The 15,883-nt window shown below is 46.3% G+C and overlaps 1 protein-coding gene across 1 annotated transcript; it reads left to right on the top strand.

Moving 5' to 3' along the window:
* The first annotated feature begins 3,653 nt into the window (after positions 1–3,653).
* On the top strand, positions 3,654–6,558 carry LOC123089348 (60S ribosomal protein L18a-like protein). The gene is made up of 5 exons (XM_044511053.1): positions 3,654–3,870; positions 5,218–5,351; positions 5,543–5,675; positions 5,740–5,857; positions 6,164–6,558. The coding sequence occupies exons 2-5, from the start codon at positions 5,342–5,344 to the stop codon at positions 6,254–6,256; spliced, it is 354 nt and encodes a 117-aa protein (XP_044366988.1). The 5' UTR covers positions 3,654–3,870; positions 5,218–5,341; the 3' UTR covers positions 6,257–6,558.
* The last annotated feature ends 9,325 nt before the right edge of the window (positions 6,559–15,883 follow it).

The following is a 15,883-nucleotide window of genomic DNA, read 5'->3' as shown; positions in this document are numbered from 1 at the left end:
CGAGTTCGGGAGGGGCTCCGGGCTTACTTATACGGCTGATCGTGATCGGAATAACTATTATGATCCTGGGATCATAATAGTGCTAATATATATATATATATATATTGCTAATTTACAAGATTATAACGAACCGTGCACGCACAAAAGAGCTACACGTGCACCTAACGCTGGCCTAGCACGCAGAGCAGTCATCATCCATCAGCCTGTCGATCAAGGAGGCAGAGGAGGTGCAGGACTGGGTGTTTTTTTCTCCACGGGTTCCGAGTTCGGGAGGGGCTCCGGGCTTACTTATACGGCTGATCGTGATCGGAATAACTATTATGATCCTGGGATCATAATAGTGCTAATATATATATATATATTGCTAATTTACAAGATTATAACGAACCGTGCACGCACAAAAGAGCTACACGTGCACCTAACGCTGGCCTAGCACGCAGAGCAGTCATCATCCATCAGCCTGTCGATCAAGGGCTCAGTGGGAGCGGAGGCCACCAAGTCGATGACCTACACACCTTGATTGATCGAGGCTGGGGCAGACTCGACATTGAGAATGGCCGGTGTTGCCTCGGGCGTAGCTCTCACCAAGGCTACAGCGACCGTTGGGTCTGCCCCAACGACTTCCTGCGAGACGACGTTGGCTCTCGCCAAGGTTGCTGTGACGGCCCCCAAGCAATGCCCCGGCAACGTCCGGCGCTGCGCCCTTCTCCATTTGGGACATAAGTCTGCGCCTCGTGCGGCAGCCACCACTGCCGCTATTGTCGTTGCGTCATCGAGGTCCCTCCTCCACCGCCCACACCATCTGCCGCACTCTGCACCGAGCCAGCAGTATCGCCCGCTTGCGATCCCTGTCTCCTTTTAGGACGACCCTGGCTAACCTGACGGCTTGCTCATACCGTGTTTCCTACTTCCTCTCGGGTTGCCAGCGCACGATCCCGTTGGGGAAGCTTTAGTTATTTGATCTTAGATTACGTTAATTATTTATACCTCCAGAGCTGGAATCATCTGGCTCTAGAGTTATAATTAATTAACCTAAACTATGATCTCCGGCGCCCATTCCCGTCGCGCAACTACATCCTGTAGTCGGCCGTTGAGGGTATGCCGGTACGTGTGGGTAACTAGCTAGCAAGTGGATCGATAGCGAGTCGCCGTCGGCGGCCATTGCTGTGGTTATTTATAGCTAGCAGCTGGCTAGGGAATTGGGGATTTTACAATTCACCCCTGTGGAGCGTGGGAAGCCTTCGCTGGAGCGCGGGAAGCCTTCACTGGAGCACGGGAAGACTAAGTGGAGCACACAACCCGACAACCATATGCGGTGTCACGTGTTACCACACACGTGTAGGAAATGTATCTGTAACTTACTAATCATCGCACATGAGTACTCGCAGACGCATCGTGTGCGATACTCCTAGCCACCGCAAGCAACTATTTTGCAGTTTTTAAAGTTTTTGGTACACACAGAATCGCACACAAATTAACTGTAGTAACCGTCTGTGTTATAATTTCTCATCGCAAACAGTTCATCCGAGTGGGCTGTTTGCCGCGTATCACACACATCTTGTTTACACGAATCGTTTGTGTTCTTTTGGCTCGTTACAAACAGTTCATCTACGTGAATTGTATTACGCATATCACACATATCTTGTTAAGTTGAACCGCTTCTATTGTGTTCCCTAATTGAAAACAGTTCGTCCGAGTGAACCGTATGACATATATCACACACACCTTGATCTGGCTAACCATTTCAGTTGCATTTCCTAATAGCAAATAGTTCATCGGAGCGAACTGTATGCTGTATGTCACACACACCTTGATATGGTTGCCGTTTCTGTTGTTATATCTCATCGCAAACAGTTCGTATGGATCAACCGTATGCCCCACATCGCACATGCAACTAAAATCTGAACCGTGTTTGATGTATCCTTCATCACAAATGGTTTGCATTTTTGACGATTTTTTTACATCACCGTTTGCGATTAATGCATCACACACAGTTTCATCGAAGGGTCTCTGATCGTAGTGTCGCGTTAGCGGCATCCTGCAGTAGTGAAACTCGTCGACGGTGCAGAGTAGCGGAAGCAATGACGAGTCGGTGTAGCCTAATGACCCCGTCGATTCCCACACCTAGGTTACACCTCCCAGCACGAGATTTATTCTCCAATATGAGAGTCGAAGTAGACGAGCCTTCCGAGGTATCCATGCATTCCGAAGTAGTAGTCCGATAGAGCTTCGACATCGAGGAAGAAGAATTGCGAGAAAACTAGAGAGAGAAAGCCCAATGACGCTTCTAGTCTAATTAGGAGTCTAATTCTCTTTGAGCATCTATAGTCGGGCGCCTCAAACCCGCCTCATACGTCCGGGTGGGCCGCCCGGTCACTGCCCGGCTACGGTTTTTTGACCCAGACGGGCCCCTCAAATGGCCCTCAAAAGCCGAGGTTGACCGGCAGCTCTCATATCCAGCCCAAATATGGGGCGGATATGAGGGCGCCTGGACGCGCCCGGGAACGCCCCCCACGTCAGACCCGACCCACGCTGGCCCACCCGACCCTACAAAAAATCCTCCCCATCATCTCGTCAGACCAAACCCTAGCCACTTCACTCCCCTCCCCTTCACTCCCCTCCGCCATCCAAACTCGTCTCCGGCTCCTTCCGGCCGTCTCCGGCATGGTGGGAAAAAGATCCGAGTCCTTCACCTCCAAATCTGTCGACCCCGAGCTCATCCCACGCGGTCCCGAGGAGGAGATGGCCGCCCAGGTTGCGCTCCGCCTCGCCCGGGAGGAGGCCTGCGTGCGGCTGCGCTCAGACTCCTTCCATCGGAAATCCATTGCGTCCACCCAATTGGCGCATGGATCTGGCACTAGGCCAGCCGTAGCTGCCTCGCCGGAGGCCGTGCGGTCCGCCTGGCGTCCGAACGCGCTGGCGGACGCGCAACCCCTCCTTTGGCGCGCCGATCATTGGGACGCACCATGGGCCTCGTCCAACGAGGCCATGGCCCGCAGTGCCCGCCGTGCACGGCACCGGGTGCGGGAGGCGGCGACAGCCCTCGCAGCGGTAGACGCCGGCGAGGTGGAGTCGCATTCTCTGGTCCCCCGTATGGCGCATCAGTCCGGGCGTCGCAACCGCATCGTGGTGGATGTCGGCGGCTCGTCCCCGGACAGATCCGTCATCGATTTGACGTCCACCGACACCCAACAAGTTCCGGGCTCCGACGAGGAAGGTAGGGCATGGGAGACGGCGGCGCCTTGAGTCCTATGAGCCGGCTCGTGTCCCATGTCCTACTCTATCTTGCCGGTGCCCGGACCAACACTCTGAGGGGCGCAGCCAGCCGCCGGACATGACCATGGCGGAGCCAGACGGGCGGGGAGCGGAGCCGGACGAAGCTCCGCTCAAAGATCGCTGTGTTGCATGTAATAATATGGATTTCAGATTTTTAATTCGAGGTATCCAGATATGGATTGCATTTTTTAAGGCGTGATCAGTCACTGTCTACAGACATTTGAGAGGTCGGATTTGCCAGGTCCAAGCGTAGTTGCTCTTAGACCAAGTAGACCGAGGGAGGGGTAGGTAGCGAACACCACTCCTTTGGCCCTCCGGAGCCTATACCAGCAAGTATCCAACGTGTCACATCTGCAATAGCAGCCAAAATCCACTCGGGAATATCAAGAAAAGGAGGGGGAGAGCCACTTGGAAAGGGCAAGCAATCACCCAAACGGGGGGGATACCAAAAGGCAGAAGCCGCTCACGCCCACGCCTTCTCCGCCCTCCCTCCTCCTTCCAATTTTTCGCATCTCAGCAAAGGACCACCTGCTGAAAGGCACATCCGCCGCAGAATTACATGGACTTTCCTTGCAGGAGATTCGATTCGGTTATGTAAGTTTGCAGCTTCCGTTTGGCCGTTTGACGCCACCCTTGCCGCGGTGTGCGTATCGCTTCTGCAGATCTCAGCTCAGTTCTTGGTTTCTTGCTTTGGTGCCCTGATTATACGTACTATATGTTGGATAAAAATGCGATAGCTCGTGGAGTTTCTGGAATGTACTAGGACCGGATCTTGACATCGCTCGTCTGTGATTTCAAGCAGGGCGTTGACCCTGTGGCTGTGGGAGGAACACAACCCGTTCGATGGTATTACAGACTCAAGCTGTGTGTTGGATTTCCGGATCTTTGTGTTCAGAGAGCTTTCCTTGGCCTGCCCCAACAGTTCAACCCCTATTTTGGTGTAATGCGCAGTGCAGGACACAAGACCTTCCTGACACTGCATTTTTCTCTAGTTGAATCCAGTTCAGATGAAAGTGTTTCTAATGTTAGCACTTTAGCTGTCACGTACAGGCCTAAGGGTAAAAATTACTCTGCCGGCTTATCAGGGACAAGTCAAAGTGGATGTCCATGAAGTTTAAAATTTGCCATGGCACCGCGTTCCTGTTGCCTCCGCCTCGTCCACAATCTTTCCCGTTGGGTTTTGAGGTGTGAGCTTGTTTCCATCAAGTTCTTCGTAAAACCACATTGGCCTTGACAATTTATGAGTGTGCCAGTACACCATCTAAATCCTCCCCTGCTTCTTTCAGTTGAACCCACTTCAGATGAAAGTGCTTCCAATAGTAGCACTAAAACTATCATCGTCTACAGGAAAAGTCAAAGCGGGTGTCCATGAGGTGCAAACTTTGAGTTTGTCACAATTCTCTTACGCAAGTTTGATCAAGTCAGTAAAATTGGTTCATTGCCACAGTTTAGGCATGCCCAAAGGTTTGTTGAGTTGTCAAGATTAGCTTAGGCAATCTCAGAAACTCACTTGTGACGTGTCTTGTTTTTCTCTGAGACAAGTTAGGCAAAAATGTTTGACAAACTTGATCACTCCAAGGCTGTGAACCGCACAAGCCTATGTCATTTGGATACAGTTCTACCCTGCTATATTTTCTTGATGAAAATGGTCTGAAAAGAATTGTTGCGTCGGTGAGCTGTGTACTTCCCGTTCGTTGTGAGAATTGCTCATCGCATTTATGTAATGAATAGCTAGTTCAATTGCATTCGATATATTTCTGAATTGCAAAATTTGTACAGAATCATCATCTCTGTAGTGCACTATCTAAAACTGCTGTTTGTTTCGAATACACTTTATTCTACATAACTAGATTAGATGCCACATGATTTTCCTGCCATTTTCTCATGTTTCTGTGCAGCTGCTTAATGTTTATGCTAATTACTCACATTTCGTTTATGCAGCTGCTTGATGTGATGATAGCTCTTAGATCATAGTTTACATTAGCCATTACAGCAAGGAGTCCTGAAATGCTGAAAAGCTCCATGTTTCTTCCTGCTGGTTCCTTGACCAAACAACTGTAGTATTATGAGGGGAGGTACTGAATCTGCTTATGCACTTACTTTGTGTGAGATGCCTGTCAGATATTGGTTGCAAAACACTTATCTTATTAAAAGCATGCTCGCTGATCTGTAAAAGACAAATATAATGAAGAGTGTTTATAAGTACATGTCACTTGGAGAAGTATTTATCTTAGTTTAACTAAATTCACTGTTTTGTGTTCCATAGGAAACTCAAATGAATATTGCAGTTGCCAGGTGTGCCTCGGCAAGTACACACTACTTGGCGATGAAGAAAATCCAAGATTGGCAATGTTCAAAAGACGCCTTCCCTTCTTTGGTTGTGGAATTGGATGGTGTTGGTGAGGCAGTCTACTCCTTCATTCTTTCATTTGGTTATTGTTTACTGTATTAAATTTTTTGCAGTTTTCTTTTAGGTTTCCTGTGCCCGTTAATTTGGTACATAGCAGCTCTTCTTTATTGCTGCAAGTACTACAACCGTGATCCTCGAGAACGGCCTGGGCTTGCCGCTTCTGCTCTTCTGGTTAGTTTCTATTCGTCATACACATGCGGAGCATATCATGTCCTGTTAGATTTAGTATATGGCATACAGAAGCAATAATTCTTTTTGCATGTTTATTAAGTTAGTCAATCATTCATCGGTGCACATTATCATAATTCATGGTTGAATTGCCTGCATGGCCTTCTTTACTTCCTTGTGATGTACGGGCATTTTAAATCTAATATACAAACTCATCAATGTGCTTCTCCAGTTTTTTCATTCTTTTTCTTGTACACTGTTAGCAAATGAGTTTTCATTCTTATGTTTCCTCTGCTTTGGTGTGTGCAGGCAATCATGTTTACAGCAGCGACTATCATTACCCTTTCTGTTTTACTGGTAATGTGTACACACAAACGGTTCTTGAATAGCTGTGGTAGCTGACTGAAGAATGTACAGTAGCTAGCTGCAAGATATTCGATGCATGTCCTTGAGGAATGAAGTACTTGACAGAAATACTCTTTAGGTTCCTTTGTTAATCAATTGCTTAAATCCACGGGAGAAATCGAAGGATTGCCCTTCGCGTGGTAGCATGTCAGCATGTCCGTCATTTGCTCGAGTGTAGATTACTGTACAATTTTGTGCTGGCAGATGAACCTGTTGCATAACATTTTTTGTACTGGCAACCAATTGGAGTTTATTCTTTCAGGCACAATCAGAAGATTACATGCGCGAGCTGAGTAATATATCAGCTACCACTGAAATAATTATGTTTTACTTATATCATGCTGTCTGTGTGAACTATGTATATAGTATTGCTGATTACTGAAATAGTGTTTTTATGTATTGCTGTCCGTGATATATAAAAATCAAACTATATACATGTAATGCATGCATACTGTATGTGTAGCCTTCATCATCAATTAGCCCTGTTTGATAGCAAAGTATTTTGACAATACTACAGTTTTTCTAGTTCTTTTTTCAAAAAGGGGGACTCCCCGGCCTCTGCATTAGAATGATGCATACAACCACCTTTATAGAAAAGCAAGTAGGTTCAACAAAGTCTTACAATCTGAAACAAAGTAACGGCAAGCTCACAAAGAGCCACAGTGCCAAAAATAAAAAGCCAAGAGGCCAAAACCGGCTAGCATAAGAAAGATAGAAAAACTAATCACCTATCCTATTACATGATGTGGACATAGCTATCATAAAAACGTCTACAAATATTACATCACAAATTATTAACCAGGTACTTTCGTTCCTTTGGACATATTATTTAACTCACAGAAATATTATATTACACTCATGTTATGATTTACTTGTATTCAGAAAGAAAAGAATGAAAGAAGCCAGGGAACTATTGTGTTTTAAAACCAAATGAAGCAATTCTTGATGCATGCATGCGCTCCATCCTCCTTGCATGCATGCATGGCCACCGAAGCATCCACTCCATACCATCCATCAACGATGTCACGTGGAGTGCAAGAGGACCGAATCCACTGATCAGTATAAGCCACGTGGGCCATGGCACTTTCGGCTGCCCCTAGTCTCCTCACGCGCCAATTCTCAAGAAGGCCTGCGGCTTGGCCTGCCAACCGACCTGTAGACAATTTCCTTCGACCAGCAGTCCGGATGGAACACGTCGACGTACTCGTTCGGCGCCGACTCTTAATAAATAGACGTCATCTATTAGGGTTTAGACCCGGGTTTTGTTTAGAGAAGTTTAGCTATTGCTATTTTTATTTGTCACCCGGGTTTTGTTTAGAGAAGTTTAGCTATTGCTACTTTTATTTGTCTTCGCTCGTAGCAGTTAGTGCGACCGTCAAGACATCTATCGAAACCCCAATTTGTGAGATCAATTCATCTAGCATATCCGCAATTTTAGATTGCTTAGCTATTATTTTCTTGCATGTTCTTCGATTTGCTTGCAGGAAAAATCCTTCGTGGATAGGTCGATCGCGCCATTGGCTCGGTCGATAACGCCGTGGAGTTGGTTCAGCGATTGCCGTGGATATCAGTCGTGTACGGTTCTCCCTGTACGGTTGGTAGCCGGATCGTGAGGATCAAGTCCCATCCAAAATCGTAGTTATCTCCCTCTCATCGAAAGATCGGGCCCCAGTTCACATCAAGTGGTATCAGTTTTCAGGTTCATCGGTGAGAGATTTACAGTATTATTAGATTAGATTGTTTTTCAGTCCTACAACCCAAAGAAAAGCCAAAATTTTTTTAGATTAGTTCATTCGCTGCACCTATCTTTTTAGCCTTTAGCAATTTTTGCATCTACTATTTGCTTTGTTGAATTTTTGGTTGCATTCATCCTCATATTAGTGCTGGTATAGATTCGTTTGGGAGAAAACTATCTACTAGATCATACTTGTTTTTGTCCACCAAAATTTCCTTCGGCGAGTTGGTTGTTCATCTGAAAAAAAAGACATACAATTCTTTGCGGACTTTCACCGTGGACTCGCAGCTGCCAGATTTATTTGCTACTGTATCTTCCACCACACCTACCGCTTTTACGCTCACAAAGTTTGTACGTGGCATAATCTGTATCCGTAGTTTCCACCGCCACACGCTATCCCAGAGATCAACGCGGACCATGTGCACTACAGCGCCGCTGTTCCCTGCCTTTTTTTATCCTTGCATGCAAACATCATCACATTAGTTGTTCCTTATTTTATCTGTTTGCTTTTCGGCTAGTAGCACACGTTCCGACAACGTCCTATAGCTCTTGTTAATATCATCTTGGGTATGTTCATTTGCTAGTAATCGGCTTGATAAAAAAGAAAAAAAAAGAAAGAAAAAAGGTGAGTGAGAAAAAAAGCTAAAGAAAAAGAAAAAAAAAGTTACAGCCGGTTACCACCTTTTGGAATATCTGTCCAGAAACTTTACTTTGATTAGATACATAGTATTTGCTGAACATTTTCTGCCCTTGACTACCCTACACTACTGTTTATACCTCACTTATATCTAGCTACTTAGAGCTATCATCTCTCATCCGTATCGACTCATTTGATTCTGTATCTAGACTTAGATTGTTTTATCTCTTACTAGTCGACTACCAGCACTAGTTCGGAGTTTGAGCAATTATTCAACTTGCATTGCTTTTTGCTAAATTGTGCCACTGATATTGTGAGTTGAGAAACCTTTGCCAAGCTACACTTTTTCCTACTAATAAGTACAGGTCCCGACACTACTGATTCCTGGTTATCGCTCCATCCAATCTTCATCGGTCGTTTGAAGCCAACACCAACGTGCCGATCACCACCTGTTGCATTGGTAAGAACAAGTAAGAATTTGATACTAAGCTTGAGTGTGAGCGATTTTTTCTTCACCGCGTCCTACTAGTTGATAGGGATTATACACTGTGTTTTTTTTTCTCTTTCGCTAACAATGGCACAGGATCAACCCACACTTGAGGGTCTCACTGCGGATGTGAAAGTCACCAGCGAGCGTCTCGCCCAACTTGAGGGTGCTCAGATTATGGCCGAAGAGAGGCTCAAGGCCATTGAGGATGCACAGGGTGTTGCGAACACACAACTACAAGACATCTTGTTACGTCTGGACGAGCTGCGGACTGCACTCCCCGTCAACAACAACGTCGTTCCTCACAACTCCACGGGTGTTGCCGCTACTTCGCGAGCTCGACGTGTGCCCATGGGTCATCCACAGCACCCCGCTACTGCCACCGATGCTGCCACCATAAACCAACACCCACAAATTCCTCCTCGCGTCCATGAGCGACATGGGGACAACTACGAGGCTTATTCTGGTGACACCAAGGACGACCAAATGGTCAACCATCACAACGACCGTGCTCATCGACAACTGCGTTTCAACCGTCAAGGTATGGCACAAGGTCCACACGGGTATGATGTTCGAGATTACGACCACTCTAGTGCTAAAATTAAATTTACTATGCCTGCTTTCAATGGTAAATATAATGCAGACATTTATCTTGATTGGGAACTTTCAGTTGAACAAAAATTTGCATGTCATGATATTCCTGAGAACCAAAGAGTTAGGGCAGCCACTAGTGAATTTACAAACTTTGCTTCCATGTGGTGAAGTGAATATTGTCGTATTAATGCAAATAATATACCTACTACTTGGGATGCTTTAAAACGAGCTATGCGATAGCGTTATGTTTCTTCATATTATGCTCGTGATAAGCTAAATGAATTGCAACGTTTAAAACAAGGTAGTAGTTCTGTAGAGGATTATTATCAAGAATTGCAAATTGGCTTAGTGCGATGTGGATTAGTTGAAACCGAAGATGCTATGATGGCTAGATTTTTAGGTGGTTTGAATTGTGATATTCAGGATATATTAGACTATAAGGAGTACAATTCTATTACTCGTTTGTTCCATTTTGCTTGTAAAGCTGAAAGGGAAGTACAGGGACGACACAACAAGGGACGGGGTAATTTTTCTGCAGGTCGCCGCTCATCATGGACACCCTCTCCTACAGTTCCGTCCACTATTGAGTCAACACCACCTATCTTGAACAATGGTGCACACCCATCAAGTTCAAAATCAGCTCCACAATCATCTGAGACTTCAAAAGCAATTTATCTAGCACCCACCACTTCGTCTGGACGCACAAGGGACATGAAGTGTCATATATGCAAAGGTGGCGGCCACTTGATGAAGGACTGCCCAAATAAACGAACATTCATTGTGCGGGAAGATGGTGAGTACTCCTCTGCTAGTGATTTGGATGAAGATACACGCGCTATGCTTGCCACTAATAATGCAGGTGACATTAAGGAGCATGACACAGAGGAGATACATATTAATGCTGAGATGGCCGATAAGTACCCATGTCTTGTAACCATGCGAGTACTTAGTACCCAGGTGGGGCATACTGAGATACCTCAACGCCATAATCTTTTTCAAACTAAGTTTGTTGTCAAAGGGCATTCCGTTCGTGTGATTATTGATGGTGGAAGCTGCAATAATTTGGCGAGTATGGAGATGCTAGAGAAGCTTTCCCTCACCACTACGAGACATCCCCATCCATATTACATCCAATGGTTCAACGATTGTGGTAAGTTGAAGGTAACACGTCGTGTGCGAGTACAATTTACACTTGGTTCATATCATGATTACGTTGACTGTGATGTTGTACCTATGCAAGCTTGTTCTTTATTGTTAGGTCGACCTTGGCAATATGATAATATTGTTACTCATCATGGTAGAACAAATTCATATACTCTTTTGTTCGAAGGAAAAACCATCAACTTGCTTCCTATGACCCCTGATGAGATCATAAATGATGAGAAAGTTAAATCAACGGACCGTACTACACACAATATGCTTGCTATCAATTCTGAAAATTTTCCGTTGACTGTCCCAACTTTTGAGAGGGACATACTGCATGCCCAAATAGTTCATTTGCGTTTCCATAATTCATACATAGACTCTGTGTGGGATAAAACTTTTCATGATTTTCCTAATGGTGCTAGTACAAATTTATTTCACCCTCCTGACCTAATGCCTTCGGAACGGTCTACATACGTTGCATCTATTTTTGTGCCAAGTCGTACTCCATAAAGATGATCGTATCATCAACGTACTGCAGGATGGACACACCTCCATCAACTAGATGAGGCACCAAGGCACCCACCTGACCGGCCTCCTTTGCCCTACCTATCAAAATTGCCAACATATCAACCGCAATGTTGAACAGAATAGGAGACATTGGATCACCTTGTCTCAGGCCCTTGTGTGTCTGGAAATAATGACCTATGTCATCATTCACTTTAATTCCAACACTCCTTTTTTGCGTGAAAGATTCTACCTGGCGTTGCCAGGCTTCATCAAAACCCTTCATGCGTAAGGCCTGTTGGAGGAAAGGCCATTTAACTTTATCGTAAGCTTTCTCGAAATCCACCTTGAAAAAAACTCCATCTAGTTTTTTCGTGTGAATCTCGTTGAGCATTTCATGAAGGACCACAACCCCTTCTAGGATGTTCCTCTCCGACATGAAAGCAGTTTGGGAATGCTGCACCACAGAATGCGCAATCTGCGTGAGCCTATTAGTCCCGACTTTGGTAAAAATTTTGAAACTGACATTAAGAAGACAGATGGGCCTGAATTGCTCAATTCTCACAGCCTCTGTTTTCTTAGGAAGCAGGGTTATCGTTCCAAAATTCAGTTGAAAAAGCTGAAGCTGTCCAGAGAATAAATCATGTTATTGTAGTTTTAATTACTATGACCTGTTTGGTCACCAACAAAAACTGTGATATTCAAACTAGAGTATTCCCAAAACCAAAGTATTTTCTCTGTCTAAAAAAAGAACCGGAACCTCTTTTTTTTAAAGGGAGCACCTAGAACTCATTCGAATGAGAAATAAAATGGTCTCAGTCGAATGACGTGGGTGATGACATCGCACGATTATTTGTCGACCTCGGCACATAGCTGTGGGCGGGATTTGGTACGGCTGCGGGGGGGGGGGGGGGGGGGGGGGGGGGCTGGGGAGGAGGGGGCTCGTGGGGTAGGAAGGAACCTGCTCCTCTGCGCGTGACGACCCAAGATCCTTGCCCTCGCCGACGGGCATCTCGACGCCAGCGACTCGAGCCGCAGCAACCTGCCATGTACTTGAGGATAAAGAAAAAGGAAGAAGGATATACAAGAACTAGTGGCTTTATTACTATTTTCATCCTTAGAAAATGATTATATATGTGTGTGAAAAAAACTACATAACTATGATATATATATAAAATAATGACTACTAACAACAATCTAAAAGAGCTAGAAACAACAGACAACCTGTAAAAAATGATTAAACAAAGTTTTCACCGTCACCGACAAACACTGGCCTTGACCCCCTGGATGTGGTCACATTATACGTCTTGCAGGTGCACTTGGTTGTGTCGAGTTGCGGTTGCGGTCGAATTGTAGCGATTGAAACTACAAGACAAAGAAGGCCTAAAGAAATTGAACCGATTTCATCGACGTCGAAACCCGTCCGCCCCGATCCTCAGTTACGGTCATAATAGATGTTGTGCAGTTATGCTTGGGTGTGTTGAGTTTGCGATTGCGCTCGGGATGGGCTGGTTACAACTACAACAAAAAATAGTAACATAAAAAAGGAACTGATTCCCATTAGCACCGACAACCCTCCCGACCCCCGGTTGCGCTTGGGTGTGCTGAGTTCTAATTACGCTCAAGTTGGGGCGGTTGCAACTACAACAAAAAATAAAAAAAATAAAAAATGGAACCGATTTCATCGGCGCCGACAACCCTCCACCCCGGCCCCCGGTTGCGCTTCGGTGTGCTGAGTTGCGATTGCACTTGGGTTGGGGCAGTTGCAACTACAACAAAAAAACCTAACAATAAATAAAAAAGGAACCAATTTCATCGGCGCCGACAGCCCTCCGTCCCGACCCCCGGTTGCGATCACCTTATATGTCTTGCCATTGTGCTTGGGTGTGCTTAGCTGCGATGCTCGGGTTGGGGCGGTTGCAAGCAAACAAAAAGAACCCTAAACAAAAGAAAAATGGAAGCGATTTCATCGGCGCCGACAGCCCTCCGCCCCGACTCCCGATTGCGCTTCAGTGTGCTGAGTTGCGATTGCACTTGGGTTGGGGCGGTTGCAACTAGAATAAAAAACCTAACAATAAATAAAAAAGGAACCGATTTCATCGGCACCGACAACCCTCCGCCCTGACCCCCAGTTGCGATCACGTTATATGTCTTGCAATTGTGCTTGGGTGTGCTGAGTTGTGATGCTCGGGTTGGGGCGGTTGCAAGTACAACCAAAAAGAACCCTAAACAAAAGAAAAATGTAAGCGATTTCATCGGCGCCGACAACCCTCTGCCCCGACTCTCGGTTGCGCTTCGGTGTGCTGAGTTGCCATTGTGCTTGGGTTGGGGCAGTTGCAACTACAACCAAAAAAACTAACAAGAAATAAATAATGGAACCAATTTCATCGGTGCCGACAGCCCTCCGCACCGACCCCCGGTTGGGGTCACTCTATATCTCTTGCAATTGTGCTTGGCTGTGTTGAGTTGCGATTGCGCTCGGGTTGGGGCGGTTGCAACTATAAAAAAAACCTAACAATAAAGAAAAATGGAACCGATTTCATCGGCGCTGACAACCCTCCACCGCGACCCCTGGTTGCGGTCACGTTATATGTCCTGCAGTAGCGCTTGGGTGTGCTGAGTTGTGATTGCGCTCGGGTTGGGGCGGTGGCAACTACAAACAAAAAGAAACATAAACAAAATAAAAATGGAACCGATTTCATCGATGCCGACAGCCCTCCACCCCGACCACAGGTTGCGGTCACTTTATATGTCTTGCAGTTGCGCTTGGGTGTGCTGAGTTGCGATTGCGCTCGGGTTGGGGCGGTTGCAACTACAAACAAAAAAACCTAGCAAAGAAAAATGAAACCGATTTCATCGGCGCCGATAGCCCTCCGCCCCGATCCCCGATTGCGGTCACGTTATATGTCTTGCAGTTGTGCTTGGTGTGCTGAGTTGCGATTGCGCTCGGGTTGAGGCAGTTGCAACTACAAACAGAAGGAACCCTAAACAAAAGAAACAAAAAGGACCCTAAACAATAGAAACAGAAAGAACCCTAAACAAAAGAAAAATGGAACCGATTTCATCGGCGCCGACAACCCTTCGCCTCGACTCCCAGTTGCGCTTGGGTGAGCTGAGTTGCGATTGCGCTTGGGTTGGTTCCAACTACAACAAAAAAACCTAACAATAAATAAGAAATGGAACCAATTTCATCGGCCCAACAACCCTCCACCCCGACCCCCGGTTGCGGTCACGTTATATGTCTTGCAATTGCGCTTGGGTGTGCTGAGTTGCGATTCCGCTCGGGTTGGGGCGATTGCAACTACAAACAAAAAAACCTAGCAAATAAAAATGGAACCGATTTCATCGGTGTCGGTAACCCTCCGCTCCGACCTCCGGTTGTGGTCACATTATATGTCTTGCAATTGCGCTTGGGTGTGCTGAGTTGCGATTGGGCTCGGGTTGGGGCGGCTGCAACTACAAACAAAAAAAACCTAGTAAAGAAAAATGGAACCGATTTCATTGGCGCCGACAACCCTCCGCCCCGACCCCAGGGTGCGGTCACGTTATATGTCTTGAAATTGCGCTTGGGTGTGCTGAGTTGCGATTGTGCTCGGGTTGGGGCGAGTGCAACTACAACAAAAAACAATAACAAAAAAAGGAATCGATTCTCGTCAGCACCGAGACAACCCTTCTGACCCCCGGTTGCGCTTGGGTGTGCTGACTTCTAATTACGCTTGGGTTGGGGCGGGTGCAACTACAACCAAAGAAACTGAAAAAATGGAATTGATTTCATCGGGGCCGATAGCCCTCCGCCCCGATCCCCGGTTGCAGTCACGTTATATGTCTTGCAAATGCACTTGGGTGTGCTGAGTTGCGACTGCGCTTGGGTTGGGGCTATTGCAACTATAACAAAAAAACTAACAATAAAAATGGAACCAATTTCATCGGCGCTGACAGCCCTCCGCCCGGCCCCCAATTGCGGTCACCTTATATATCTTGCAATTCAGCTTCAATGTGCTGAGTTGCGATTGCGCTCGGGTTGGGGCGGTTGCAACTACAAACCAAAAAAACCTAGCAAAAAAATGGAACCGATTTCATCGGCGCGGACAACCCTCTACCTCGGCCCCCAGTTGTTGTCATGTTATATATTTTGCAATTGCGCTTGGGTGTGCTGAGTTACAATTGTGCTCGGGTTAGGGCGGTTGCAACTACAAACAAAAAAAACCTAGCAAAGAAAAAATGGAACCGATTTCATCGGCGTCGACAACCCTCCGCCCTCGACCCCGGTTGCAGTCACGTTATATGTCTTGCAATTGCGCTTGGGTGTGCTGAGATGCGATTGCGCTCGGGTTGGGGCGGTTGCAACAACAAACAAAAAGAACCCTAAACAAAAGAAAAAAAAAGAACCGATTTCATCGGTGCCGACAACCCTCCGCCCCAACTCCTGGTTGCGCTTGGGTGCGCTGAGTTGCGATTGCGCTTGGGTTGGGGCTGTTGCAACTACAACAAAAAAACTAACAATAATAAAAAAATGGAACC

This window comes from Triticum aestivum, chromosome 1B (assembly GCF_018294505.1).
Source record: "Triticum aestivum cultivar Chinese Spring chromosome 1B, IWGSC CS RefSeq v2.1, whole genome shotgun sequence".
Lineage (NCBI taxonomy): Eukaryota > Viridiplantae > Streptophyta > Magnoliopsida > Poales > Poaceae > Triticum > Triticum aestivum.
Note: the sequence above shows the minus strand (reverse complement) of the source record. Positions and strands in the feature narration are given on the sequence as shown.